The 14,187-nt window shown below is 36.7% G+C and overlaps 1 protein-coding gene across 12 annotated transcripts in view; it reads left to right on the forward strand.

Annotated features, from left to right (window-relative positions):
• GIGYF2 (GRB10 interacting GYF protein 2) overlaps positions 1–14,187 on the forward strand; it is a 79,457-nt gene that overhangs the window by 10,921 nt on the left and 54,349 nt on the right. For all 12 annotated transcript variants that reach the window (XM_069791873.1, XM_069791875.1, XM_069791880.1 and 9 more), the window contains 4 exons: positions 1,720–1,799; positions 4,385–4,514; positions 6,779–6,874; positions 11,339–11,447. In XM_069791873.1, the coding sequence (XP_069647974.1) occupies positions 1,759–1,799; positions 4,385–4,514; positions 6,779–6,874; positions 11,339–11,447 (376 nt within the window). In that variant the 5' untranslated portion in view covers positions 1,720–1,758. The remainder of the gene's footprint in view (positions 1–1,719; positions 1,800–4,384; positions 4,515–6,778; positions 6,875–11,338; positions 11,448–14,187) is intronic.

Consider the following 14,187-nt stretch of genomic DNA (forward strand, 5'->3'; position numbering starts at 1 on the left):
AGCCATCCAATTAAGGTTACTAGGAATTGTGTTAGAGGCTTGTCTCTGCCCAAGTGTGCAAGATGGTTTGCTTGATTGACCCCATGGTATTTTCACATGTGGCTGCTCTATGTCTTCTTTAGGTACCTAACCTTATATTTTGATTGGCAGAATGATGAATGGATATACTGTGAACATTCTAATGAGCTGTCGGCTGCTTCAAAAAGGCAACCCAAATCAGACCAAAATCATCTCTAACTAGGCCTGTGAGAATAGCTGGATATTTTTGTATTAGTTTCTGATGCACGTAGTGAGATAATCCCATTTTGGTATATAGTGTTAAATAAGTTAATATGGTGTGTAGTAGAAATATGTGAGCTGAGCATTGGTTGGCAGGTTTAGGCTGCAGGGAATTTTACAACTATTCGTGCTCTTATGCCTGAAAGATTTGGGTAAAATCTGCTCAAGCAATTTAGCATGAGTTTTTTTGGCATTTTATGGCTTTCAGGCTGTTGATTTATTATTATTTTTACTTTCATATCATTACTTCAGTAGCATGTATATAAGAAAAAAATCTTTCCGTTGTTTGGCTTTGTCATCTTTTTTTGCAGTAACTAATGCCCTTTCCACTTCTATCTTGCCATGTTTTGTTTTTCTTTTCCATCACCTTTCCATGCAAAGTATAGTTTGTCAAAAGACAAACTTATGAACCTTATTTAGTCCTTGGGCCTATTAAGGAACAGAGTTCTGATATGGCAAAGCTCCCTCCCTACCATCTGTCTTTATGGGTTCTTGAAGTCTAATCAACCAGTTTCTGTAGGTAATGATAGAAATCCTTTTTCATTTGGGCTTTGGCTACAGTGTTTTTGATTTTTGAAAAACCAAAACCCCTTCCTCTGCAGCTTTGGATTTTGCTGTTGCTGGAAGGATAGAGGAGCTGTATTTTCTTATTGCAAAAGACACTTCTCCAGAACTGCCTGGGCTGAACTTGGCTCTGAGAAAGAAAACTTCATAGCCTTCCCTTAGTCTTGTTCTTTCTCTCTAACACTCTTGCTGTATAGGAACTTGACCTGACCTTCACTAGTGTCTGCAGCACCTTGACTAATAGGAATAAAAATAGCTGAAGTCTTAATTTGTGCATTTTTTTCTTAATAAAACCAAGAATGAGAGAAGTACTGTCATCTGCTTGCACATTTAGGAGAATGTCACAGCATTGGATGTACTGAACCTTTAGAAGGCTGGTTTTTCAAAAATGAGCAGTGGAAATTTCTTGAATACTCTGCCACTCAACTGGCAAATCTTTCTTGCTGCACTTCTAGTGGTTTTTTTTTATCCTCTTGAAATTGTCAGGAAGCTGCAATTCTGTTAATTAAGCATTACTGTTCTTACAGAAAAGGATTATGCATCAAATTCTCTGTGTTTGGTTGTCTTGCGGTAATCACTGATTTGAAAAGGGACTGTTTGTGCAAGTTGTTTCTTCAGACACCCAGATCCAGTGTCCTGTTTGAGCTGTTAAAAGAGGAATTTAGGGAAGAGATCTTGATGCAGTTACTCCTATGTTAGTAAACTAATCTGTGTTGGAGAGCTGAAATGGGTTCCTTGGAGAAAAAAAAAAAAATTTCCACGTAGTTAATTTGTTTTCACTTCTTTGCATGACCAGAGTGCTTTTGTATTGTGAAGAAATTTATGAAGGACTGTATTAATCTAGTTGTTTTCACAGTAAACATTGTTATTTTTCAGGTTCACGCTTTTTTAAAAAGAGGAATAGAACAGGAAAAAATGGCAGCAGAAACTCAGACACTTAACTTTGGGCCTGAATGGTAAGTTTTTTTTCTGGAACCTTGTCTAAAATTTTAAAAGAACGTTATGAATTTCTGTCCTTTGGGACTGAATTGATTATAAGACTGAATGGGATATAATGTCTTTGTTGCTCCATCCTGCTTCACCTCAGTCGGTGGCTTGTGACTGAAAGCAAGATTATAAAATTAGTCTTCACTTTGTAAGTTGGCATTGTGTATGAAATGAATTGGGTTTCATGTTATGGTAATGCATAACATTTGCATTGCTACCAAGTATCTGAGGGAGGAATAATGTTGATGATCTCAGAGGTATACACAAAGTGAGTGAAGACAACTTACTTGTTTGGTCTTTCCATGTGATACATACTAATAAGGAAGCTCCTAGACCCTCCTTACCGGACTTAAAAAAAAAATGCTTGCTTAGTTACAGATTTAATATTAAAAAAGCTATATGGAATACGGTAAAAGTGTGCGTTTCATGTCATAGTCTCCTGCATGTGCACACTGAAAAGTGTCAGGAAAAAATGAGCTATTGAATCCATGAATCCATGATATTCTGTAATCTTGTCAGCTGTTAGTTTTCCAGCTTGTCTGACATGCATTGTCCTGGCTTTTGCTAAAGGGTAATTACACAGGTGTGATTATTGTTCAGTATTCGTTCCAATTTCTTGTTAAAGTGTTGGTGACTGCAATTACAAACAGGAATTCTGGATGGTGTGGTTTCTGAAGAGTCATGTGATCCTTAAGCATGTAAATGGGAGTGTGGAGTGGTTATAGGAAATACAATTGCTGCATAGCATGTGGTAAGACTGTTACTGGAATAACATATTCACTTTTGCTGACACATTTTTATACACAACGTAGAAAAGTTGGAGAGTATTCAATAAAGAAGACAGACATGATTTGTGGCCTGGAAAACAATGCAGGAGCTCAGTCTATTTTGTTAGATTGGAAGAAGGTTAAAGAATGACTTTATCACTATCTATAAATACGCCCACCAGGCAGGTATTTTATGCAGGAGTGCTCTTCAGTGTAGGAGACAGGCACGATTAGGTTTATTGATGGATGGAAGCCAAAGTTATATTAAAAAAAGAGAAGGGGGAAGGCAGCTCTGAAAAAAGCACATATTTTAACAGTAACTTGATTGCTGTCATAGTGAGGGGACTTCAGTCTCCATTTAGTTTAAAAACAGTATTAGATTATGTATGAAAGTATATATTATACTCCAGTGAGTTACTACATTTTTACAGAAATAATGGCATAAAATTCTAAGTTTTATAATTATTCTTTTGGGTTGCAGTATAGTCGTGTCTGTCATGTATGCTGTTGTATCACTTAATAGTGAAACTCTCGGTCACATTTGATCTGGATTGGAGTTGAACATTGTGCTGAGCCATCTAATCCTTTGAATAATACCTCCCCAGGCATTTTTTGTTTGGAAGTGGTATGTGAAAAAACTGCCACTGGGTGTCACCAAACGAAAAAATAAGATAAACATTTGCCTTGCAAATTACTCTTCCTTTCTGTTTAAAGAACAATAAATCAAAGCATGCTTCAATAATTAGGTGAAAGGTAGCTTCTGAATCAATGTTTTAGTTTAGAGCACCTCCCTTTCCAAGGATTTTGTGATTGTTGAGAAGAGTTTTCATTGTTTTACTTGTCTAAGATGCACATCAAGGAGAATGTAGGAAAATGGTCTGGGTTTTGTTTCTTGACACACATCCTTTTGTGAAGTATTCCTCAACCTTAAAAATACTGGATATTTTTGTAGCTGAAGAAATGATTGTATAGAATGAGAGTAATCCACCTGCGGAGTGGGAATAATATACAACTGTTAAGATGTAACCTGCAAGAAGTTGAGTAGCTTAGATGTGGGGGATGGGACGAAACTTAATAGCATATTTATCTGTTACCCTAAGTTAGATTACTGCTTGAAATGTCTCTGAAGTAAAGCGTAGCTATTTTGTACATCTTTTTTTATTAAGACACTAACCTAAATGATATATGCACTGTCTGAAAAATGCCTTTAATTTTAAGTTCTGGAAGAGGAATTTGGGGTAGAGTAGGGTTCCAGAGACACAAGAAGAAACCTCATTGCAAAATTTACTATCCTGTACTGTTTGTTAAACTTTGTGAAACATCTGAATAAACTTTTTCCTTAGATTAATGTTTGCCACACTGTCCCTAGTGTGGTAAGAATTTTTCTTGTTGAAAAGCAGCTGTTATCATTAATATCTATGGAAGACTTACAAGTGAATTTTGTGCAGCCAGTGTAAATAGCTTTGTCAAGGTTTTAGGGGTGTAGCTAGCTTGCTATATAGTCAAGACAGAAGCATTCTCCTGGGGATGAGTTGATTTCCTTAATGTGCTTGTGGCAGTATCTTTTTTTTTTTTTTCTCCTGGCAGTGGGAAAAATGAGGGAAGGTCTTTCACTCTTGTTGAAGCACCAAGTTTCAGGGTTTTTAAGTTAGACTGTTAATGTCTTTACTTTCAGTACTGGATTTATTTCATTTGTGTCAAATATGTAAATGTGCAGAGGGATGATAGCATAGGTGAAGGCACATTCTCCTCAATTTAATTTTCATTGTTTTTCTGCTTTATTTTAGGCTGCGAGCTTTGTCTAGTGGCGGGAGCGTGACATCCCCTCCTTTGTCTCCGGCTTTGCCAAAGTACAAACTAGCAGACTATCGTTATGGGAGAGAAGAAATGCTGGCACTTTTTCTAAAGGATAATAAGGTGAGCAGGAAAAGGAAGGCGGCCTGATGTGTGTATTCCTAATGACAGTCTTGTGATTAGGAATAGTTATTTTTATTTTGTCACTGTGGACAAAGAAATTGTGTATCCCTTGGCAAAGAAATGAAGAGGTCCAATTGTGGAGTTTTTGTGTGTGTGCTTGTTTGATCCCACTTACTGCATTCATTATGTTTGATTCTTTTTGCCACTGTAGGGGCAACTTCCTCTGCCCTCCAAGAACAAAAAAACCCTGATTGCCATATTCAGTTCCACTGCCACAGATGACTGAGAGTTAGTGTCCTTGCAGCTGTGCAGATTTGCTTGCCTCAGTAGGATTTTATTTAATGCAGTGTAAAATAGTTATTTGATTCAGCTTGAAAGTCGGACAATAAATCATATTAGCAGATGATCTAAAAAAGGTAAGAGCTTCCCATTTATTCTGACTTAAGGCAGTTCACTTTAGCAGGTAACCAGTCCAATGAGAGCAGTCCTCTAGTAGCTCACTTCTTTGGGACTCAGGACACAAATAGGCTTCAGCACCTGTAATACCAAAGAGCAGTGTAGAAAGTCAAGAAATCACCTTCGGTTCAAACAAAGGTTCTCAGCAATACAAGAGTCACATTTCAGAAAGTGCTTCAGGCAAATGATTCATACATTCTCCATCTGTAAACATTAGTTTTTTCTGTAGATGGTGACAGAGGTAGGTTTATTGTTGCAGCAGGCACATAGTGACTTGGAAGTCTGAATCCCTCTTATTGACTTACCCTCAAGTCAGGGAGGGACTGCAAGAAATTGTGTCAGGTTGTGCCTTTAGCTTTGCATATAGATGTGCACACATACCTTCATGTTCTTACTCTACGATGACTGTGCTGATGCTTTCCTACAGTGCTGGGAGCCCTGCATTGCTTATGCATGGATTCAAGGGCGTTGAATGTCAAAGATTTTTCTAAAGCTGTTAAGTGTGTTACAGCTTAAAGCCATGCTCTAACATGCAGAATTACCCTGCTCTACTTTGAGAAGCTGCGATTTAAACCTTGATGTTATGCTTGAATAAGTCAGCCTGTCAGAGGTCATTGTTTTTTGCAATTTGTGTATGTTATATCAGATGACACTAAGACCTCTACAGTTGCGATTGATTCAGAACAACCTATTAAAACTGTGTGTTACAGGAAGCTCTCAGGTGGTTCTGACTGGTCCAAAAGAATATTTTCTCCCTGTGTGTTTGTCAGAAGGGCATTATTATTAGAGTATGTGTTGCTTTTGATAAACATGTGTTTCCATGGTGTTGAATAATTCCAGCTTTTGATACTGAGAGGACTCTTAACGCTGTTTCTAGTCAACTACTAGATGTGATGTTTTCAAGCTGTATCTTGTATCCTAGTCTTTTTTCACTGTGTCGTCATCTTCAGTCTTTGGCTGAAGATTAGGCAAAGTTGCATCTGATAAAGGTACTGATTGAAAGCAGGAAGACTTCTGCTAATGTATACCCAAATGAAAAAATAAAACCCTAGGTTGCTTTGCTTCAATTAAAATTGGGAGAAGTCTTCATCTCTAGTATTGTGAACTAGATATTTTTGAAAACATTTCTTTGTTGGCATAATTAGAGCTCACTTGGCTGTAATTGTAGCTTCTTGTCCACATGCTCAAGGTCACATCTGCTGATGGAGCTTCCATCTGATGATGGACTGATTAAAAATCAGTGTTAACTTTTTTTATATAAATCATCAGTGTTCTCTACTCAATAAATCCATACCTATAGTTTCACTTCACTTTGTTTTACTCTCCTGTTGGTTGTAATTTGGAAATGCTGACTTTAAATCAAATACCACCTCTGTGCTATATATAGTAGTTTTGTTAATATATAAATAAAAATTTGGCTATAAAAGTGCATTGTAGTTAAAGCAATACTTTTTTTAATTTACCAGATGAAATTTCTCTTGGTTCAGATTTGAGCTGCAGTGATGTGGAAGTGTGAATTCTGACATGTATGGTCTTGATACTTTACATATTACAGTTGTGGGTGGTGGATGCTTTGGATGTTTTGTCTATATGAATTTTTTTTTCAGGGGGGTGTCTGGGTGTGTGTGTGTAAATTTGCAGTGGAGTTCCACCCACCCCCAGTAAATGTTATTGGAAGTACTGATGTACCAGGTAGATGGAGACAGAGTCAGTAGAATAAAATTTTTTTTGTAAATCAAAAGTATGTGGCATCATCCCTGAAATGGAAATACTTGGGTATATATGTATGCTGTTTTCCTTTCATACAGATACCTTCAGACCTTCTGGATAAGGAGTTTCTGCCTATTTTACAAGAGGAGCCCCTGCCACCACTGGCACTTGTACCTTTTACAGAAGAAGAACAGGTTTGTATCCTTCTTTTAAAAAAACAAAATCTTCAGATTTTCATTAGTGTAAAGGTAAAATAAAGAGTTCACTTCCATTAAAAAACAAAACAAACAAAAAAAAAAAACCAAAAAATTTGAGGTTAGTAGATTTCAGGGAAAAATTATGAAAGCATACTGTGTTAGCATAAAATTTAAATTTCATTTATGCTCAATTATTGTCTTAAATTTGAACAAATATTTTTCATACAATTTTCTGTGGGTGGCAGACAGTCAACTTGTTAAATCCAGGATCATCCTCTGTGGAGTATTACCTTAAGTACACAGCATTTTCAGATCAGTGAAACTTTTTTACAGTTTTTGGATCACCTTCGCTGTTGTCATAGAAGTGTCCAAGTTGTGTAAGTTCAGTTTTGTGGTCTTCGGAGAAGTGTTGAAGTTTTTTGACTGCTAACATTTCTTAGGAAAGTACAGTACTCTTAGCTACTTTGTATGTAAGCAGTTGCTCGACTATTTCCTTGTTTGGTCTCTATAGGTATATAATTAATTGGTGAACAAGATAAGAGTGAGAACAGGTAGTTCACGAAGATTCCATTTCAAGGGTGACTGATCTGAGTAGTTTGAAAGTCCTTGCTTTAAATTTGATTCCTAGCAGAGAAGACTGTCCGCCTCCCTCTGGATAAATGCCTCTGACTTTTGACTCTGAATTGATTCTCTCTTTATGGCTGTCAGAATTTATGATTGTGCAGTTGCTCTCTGGTTTCTCATGTTTCTTAGCACTTTTCTTACTTCAGAATACTGTGGTTTAATTTTGTTTGTTTGTTTCTTTTCTAATAGAAAGCGGAGTATTTTTACGGACTTGAGTGTAATTTGATTTTTGCAGGGGTGGGGAGTGTTAGTATTAGTTTCTGAAGATTTCAGAGTATCCTCCTTCCTTTGCCCCATGCTATTGTGTTCTTGAATTTTTCATCATCTTTTTACACCTGGGTTTTCTGGCAAATCCTCTTCAGCTTTTCTGGAATTCCTTCCTCTTCAGAGTTGATTCATGTTTCTTGTGTCTTCTTAGGATGCTGTTCTTTGACATAAGATGCTAATAGTTTAGCTTTTAATCAGCAGTCATATTTAAGTTCATGTGAATACCCTGTAGGCACTTCATGTCACAGTCTTAAAAGACAACTGAGATTGAGAATATGCTTTTATGGGAAATCTTAGCCCAGCTCCCACTCTGCAGTGGGAACAGGAGAGATTCAGGCAGCAAGCCCAGGAAATGGTCAGCCAGACATACAATAGCACACCAAAATATTGAACCTTGGTGTTAAATACCTTTGGACATGTTTTTTTGCTGATGCATAATAGAGTCCTTCAGAGTAAACTACAAGCCTTTTACGGTTAAGGGACGTTGACTTCTGGTGAGTGTCAAGATACTCTCCAGAGAAGTAATACGAGGTTAAGGCTATGGTATTGAAAATGTGCTGAGTAGCCTCTTGGTACAGATGAGATGGTAAGTGCTGTTGACCTTCAGGGAGAGGTGGTCCTCTGCTGCAGTGCCCAGTGTTTCATCAGTCTTGAAAACTTCTGAGAAGTTGGTGTATACTGTGTCACTGTCTTTTTTTCGTGCTCCTTTTCACCTGTAATCATATAGGAGTCTTCATGGTTAGCTTAACAGTTTTCTACAATCTCCACAAAAATCTTAATGTGAAAGAGGTTCATATTCCCTTTTTCAGAAAGTGTTTCCTTTAATGTTTTCTGAGGACCCAGAGGATGTGAATCTGGTTTTTCTTGTCTGAAGATCTTTTTTTTTCCCCCTTCACGACTGATTTGAGATGCCAAGGGAATGTCATTATTTAAACTACCAGAAATTCCTGGTGTTTATTCCCCATGACATAATAAACATTGTTCATCATCAAGAATCATGTTCAGAAGTGATCTTGAGGTGAATATTAATGGCTTTGCTGCTAGCTGTGGTGCAGGAAAGCTCTTTCACCTAAGGTTGATAAAAGAGTTTAAAACATGTTTGTGCCCCCTCCGTAAATACTGAAGGTAGTAGTATCCTCTCAGAACTTGAGGAACAGAGATTAGGGAGTCCTGTAGAGGACAAGCTGATCAGAGTACATGTACTTTAGGGTAGCGTTCAGTTGAAGCTGAACCCATCAGGTTTACTCTAGGCTTGGATTCAGAGCAATTCTTGCTTGCGACCTGAGAGTACACACCTGATGGCATTGTAGTTTTATGTGTAGTATGTCCAGGAAGAACTTGTCTCAAGCTGATTTAAAGATGTGTTATCTAGAGATGGATAATAGGTAATGTCAGCTATATGAATTTAAGCTTAAATTTGTTTAGTCCTGTGGAATTTAACTAGTCAAAGGCTTAGGGCTATAGTTTTCCCTATTACAGGACATGGATATACTTCATATGGAATTGCTGGTCCTCTTTATCCTTATGTAGAATGTCACTTTCCTTGTGATAAGGATGCTGAGCTAACCTAGAGCTCAACTCATTCACCCTGTAGTAAGTTTTGTTATAGGAAATCATAGATTTGTCTAAGATATGTTTCCAGGGAAATGTCTTTTGAAGAAAAGAAGGTTACTGTACATAGTTTTAACAGAGGTTTCTACCACCAACCACAGGCAATACGCAGTATATGTTCCTTTGCCTTTCCTCTCTTGCTCCCCTTACTCCTATTTGCATTAGGAAAGAATTCAGTTGTCTTAATCTTATCTGCTTGTGGAGTAAGGGAGTCTCAAGCTCTTGCTGAATACAATGGAGGGTTTTTTTTCTCTCCTCAATGGTTATGTTTCTGATGTCTGTTTCTTGGGACATCTTCCATTTGCTACTAAAGAATTGAGCCCTTGTTTTGGGGCAGCTTTGCTCTTTGGTGTGCATTGTCAGGGATGGACACTGAAGTAATACACTAATCAATAGTAGGGTGTTTTTTGCTTTTTTTACTTTGCTTTTTTTGTTACTTACTGTGATCTTACCATGTGGATTATTACCACTATGCACGTTACAAGGATTGCGTCTTCACCACAGCAAGCTCTACAGAGGGGAGGGAGAATTTGTTCAGAGCTGAGGCAGACAAGTAAAAAAGAAATTGGAAAAGGAAGTGAGATTACTATTTTGTTCTTACTGGAAAAATAAGGTATAAAAAATTAAGGAATCTCCTATGCAGGACAGTGAATCTGATCAATAGCTTAGAGTTGTTTCTATAGTAAAATAATTCACCACTTCACAAAAAACCAGAAATATCAACAGCAGGAAGGGTGGTGATTTGGTTAGAGGCAAATGGAGGTGGTTCATTTTTGACTTGCTGTTGAAATGGTTGTTATAAATTTTAAGAGCTAGCTAGGAAAACAGAATCAGATTTATTGGAGGCTGACCTTGTTTTTGCCATGCATGACTGGATTTTTTTTTCCCCTCAAATCTACTTAGTTACCAGTTCTCTCTTGAAGGAGGATCTATTTTGTAGGAAGAATGTATCAAGCAGGCTTGTTTCTGAAATGGGTTAAAACTCCTTTAGATGTCTATTGGCTTTGTTAGCCATTTAGATTTTTAATGGTATATAATTGCTTGTGTCATTGTTCTCTGAAGACCTTCAAAGTCATAGTGATTCAGATAAGTTCATGTAAGCAATTTGCCTCCTTTAAGTTCCTATCAAGAAGCCTGATGTAACAGCTGTTTGGAGTCCTTTGCATTCTGATTATTTGAAACTTGCATTCAGAAAGTGTGTGTGAATTCAGGTTTGCCTTCTGAACATGCTGCTGAATTCTTTGGCCCAGTTTTCCAACTACTTGTGTTCAGAGAATGGGGCCAGAGTTGGTTATAATTATCCATTCTTTATCGAAATAGCTTTTTCTTTAGCAATTATTTCATGTTAAAATAAGCTTGAATTTTACTGGTGTTTATTGTCTTATTAAAATGAGTATCAGTTAAATTTCAGAAGTCTTAAATACACTTGGTGTTCCCCAAAGCATGTTACTCCTATGATAGATACATTTAGAGAAAAAAGACTTATTTCTGCAAAGGAGATTGAATAAAATTGTGCTTAACAAGTTCTGTGGCTCTTTACATGTTCCTGCTTTGCTTAAGATGTAAATTTACAATTGGTATTAATTAATGGCATCAGGTATAGGCAGGTGCCAATCTCTTTTTGCAATTGAATGGCTGTGTTTAAAGCTGCTGATGTTCTAATCACTTCTGTGCTGATATCATCTGATAAAGGAGTAGGTGCTCACTTGCTACCTTTAGAGCATGGAAATTTCAGGTAACTTGGAAGTACTAATATTGACCAAGATACTTTTAGAGTGATTCAGCTACTCATGTCTCCAAGGAATAGTTTTCCTTGTTAGTGTTAGTCAGTTGTAGAGAATTTGTAAAGAACATAAGGAAAACAAGGCTGGTATAAAGCTAAAATTAGGATAATGGTAAGTGTTTCTGGTTTTGTTTTTTTAATGGAATTTCACCCTGGCTCTTTCTTCTTCTTGGCAGAGAAATTTCTCGATGTCCGTAAACAGTGCTGCTGTCCTGCGGTTGACGGGACGTGGAGGAGGAACGGTGGTAGGGGCTCCTCGAGGTCGAAGTTCCTCTAGAGGTCGAGGTGAGCTATTAGTGGGATGTGCTGCAATGTATGCACGTGATCCAGGTTAAAGCTTCTGAAAGATGTTAGATGCAGCTTGGTTATAGCCAGATTTTCTGATGCCCAGTTTCTTTTCCCTTAAAGCTTTGGAATCTTTCCAGTAAGGTGATGTTAGAGAATGAATATTGTGTTTAGTGATTGTTCTGCACATCTGGTACCTGTGTTCCATGCCTTTGTCAGATTGGTGGGTGTGGAAAGCAAAAGGGAAAGGTAGTTTTTAGGTGGAATAGGAAATTGTTTGGTTCAGTATTGTTAGAAATAACTTATTAAAGGTACAAAACCAATTTATAGGGAAAGGGGAGAAGAATCCACAAATGTGTTTGAAACAGTAAGATTTTAGTAGATAGTGTTGCGTGTTCTGAAAAGTCATTTTTATTTATTAACATCCTGAGAATAAACAGGAGAAGGTTAATGGAAAGATATAATTCAATTTGGGAGAAATTTGAGTCTTGCCATTTTTAGTGCATCACTATAGTTCGATGTCTCATCCTGGATCACTTTGAACATTTGCAAATGAATTGAGAAAATGTCCTCAAGCCATATCACTAGATTGAAAAGAAATTGTTAAATCCAAAGTTTATCTTAGCAGTTTCCTTTCAATATGCATACTGCTGTGAACACTATTTTGGGGGTTTTGTATGTATATAAATATGATGGGTTATGTTTAGAATACTAAGATGTTAATAACTTGGAAATATCAGGAATAATTCATCATGTAGCCTCTGTCTTTGCAGGTGCTTAGGTGAGGTTTCTCTTTGGGTCCTTTCTAATTTAATTCTAAATGTCCTTAACTGGTGATATTTTCAATAACATTTTCAGAACTCACTTCCATACATAATTAAATGCTTGACCAGAATTTTGCTCTGACTTAATTTGTTCTCTCATTTCTATTCTCATTGCTTAGTCCTGCTTTCTTCTTAGTTTACATCTTTCAGATATTTGTAGATTGTCATCTGTCCTCTTGTGGTTGCTTACTGGCTAAGGCATATACATTTAAACTTTAACAAGGCTATCACTGGATTTCCCTGTCATTTCACCTTCTTTATTTATCATTGTCTTTTGCCCAAATGCTTTAAAAAAAAAAAAAAAAGTATGTGCACATATATAGAGGTGGGGTGACACTCTTACTTATATATACCTTGTTATATTTCTGTTGTACATTTGAAAGCTGTTGGGTTTTTTGCTGTGTTAATGTGCATATTGCATTGCTACCATCCATGTTTCACTTTTGCTAGGAATACATCTTAGCTATTTTTTTAGATGCTTTAAGGCTTAATTCTGCAAATGAAATGAATGTTGCTTAAAACTTGGTGATTTGAGATCATATGACCACTAGTATGCTCTCTAGTTTCAATATCAAGATACCATGACCACTTCTCATTTGCCATTTTTCTTTCTTTTGTCAAATTTTGTGTTCTTTTTTTGCTGTACTATGAACCATGAATGTCATCCTTATGCAGTGAGCAGTGGGTTGCTTTTTAATTGCCCCCACTAGTTTCAGTGAGGTCATAGGGTTAAACATGGCAGAATATGGCTTCTAATCCAGTAATTCTAATATTTAATATCTATGTATGCATGGAACTTTTGGCAATAAAGTTTGATTCATTACACTTTAGTGGACAGAACTTAAAATACATGCCGTGTTATTAAGACTGTTTGAAAGCTTCTACTGCATATATTCCTGTTTTTTCGTACTTCATTCTTTAAGATATGTTAAGAAATAGTAGCTCAAGAACTTTGTAGCAAAATTCATCTTTTTCACTTATTTTTGTTTTCATCCTCATTTCATCTTTCTTAATTGGCATGAATCATTATATGTTGTACTTGTTAGGCTACTGTCATTCTTACTTCTGCTAAGCTGTAAAGAACACATTTCTCCAGTAAATTTCTTCAGTAAATTACTGAGCTTTCCGTCTTCCATTGATCCTGGTTGCTGCATGTTTCTTCCGCTCTTCCCCTTTTCTTTCCATGAGCAATTAGTCTTGGGCTTTAGGCATGATGAGTGTTCCCAAAGTTTCTATATTTAGCAAAAAAATTAGGGCTTCTGCCAGGACAAAATCTTACATTTCTTCATAATTATACAAGTGATGTTCTTGTAATTAAGGACTTTGTCTCTAATAGTTATTTATGAAGAGGTCTGTGTAGGACTGACATCTAACTTATAAAACTAATATGTTGCTTGCAAGTAGCAAGCTTTAAATGCAGTTCTGTTTTTCAAATTACAGTGAAAAGGACTTAGAATTTCTTTGGAGTTTGCTCATTAAATGAAATGCTTCACTTAACAGTTGGAAAACATTTTTCTTTATTGCATTGCAAAATTGCCTCGGTTCAAGAGGTTATCTGGTGCTCTTCATGAGCTTTACATCATTATATGCAGCAAAGCTGCAGCTGATCAAATGTGGGCTTCATCTTTACCAAAAGATGATTACTGTATTGAAGTGACTTGCACAACAGTAACTTCAGGGGAGAATTTGCATGTATGATTAGATATATTAATTAAGTTCCCTCACTGAGGCACAAATCACAGAATTGTTTTCAAGCATTTGGGATCGTGAGAGGGAGTCTAACAGATTGGCAAAGGGAAGAATGGATGAAATGCTGGTAAAGGAAGGTTATTATTAGAACTTTAAATGTGACTTCCTTTATCAATATTTAAAACTACAACATAACACTCAGTAAATATTTGCTCAATGGTCACCTC

This window comes from Haliaeetus albicilla, chromosome 9, assembly GCF_947461875.1.
Source record: "Haliaeetus albicilla chromosome 9, bHalAlb1.1, whole genome shotgun sequence".
NCBI classification, from domain to species: Eukaryota; Metazoa; Chordata; class Aves; order Accipitriformes; family Accipitridae; genus Haliaeetus; species Haliaeetus albicilla.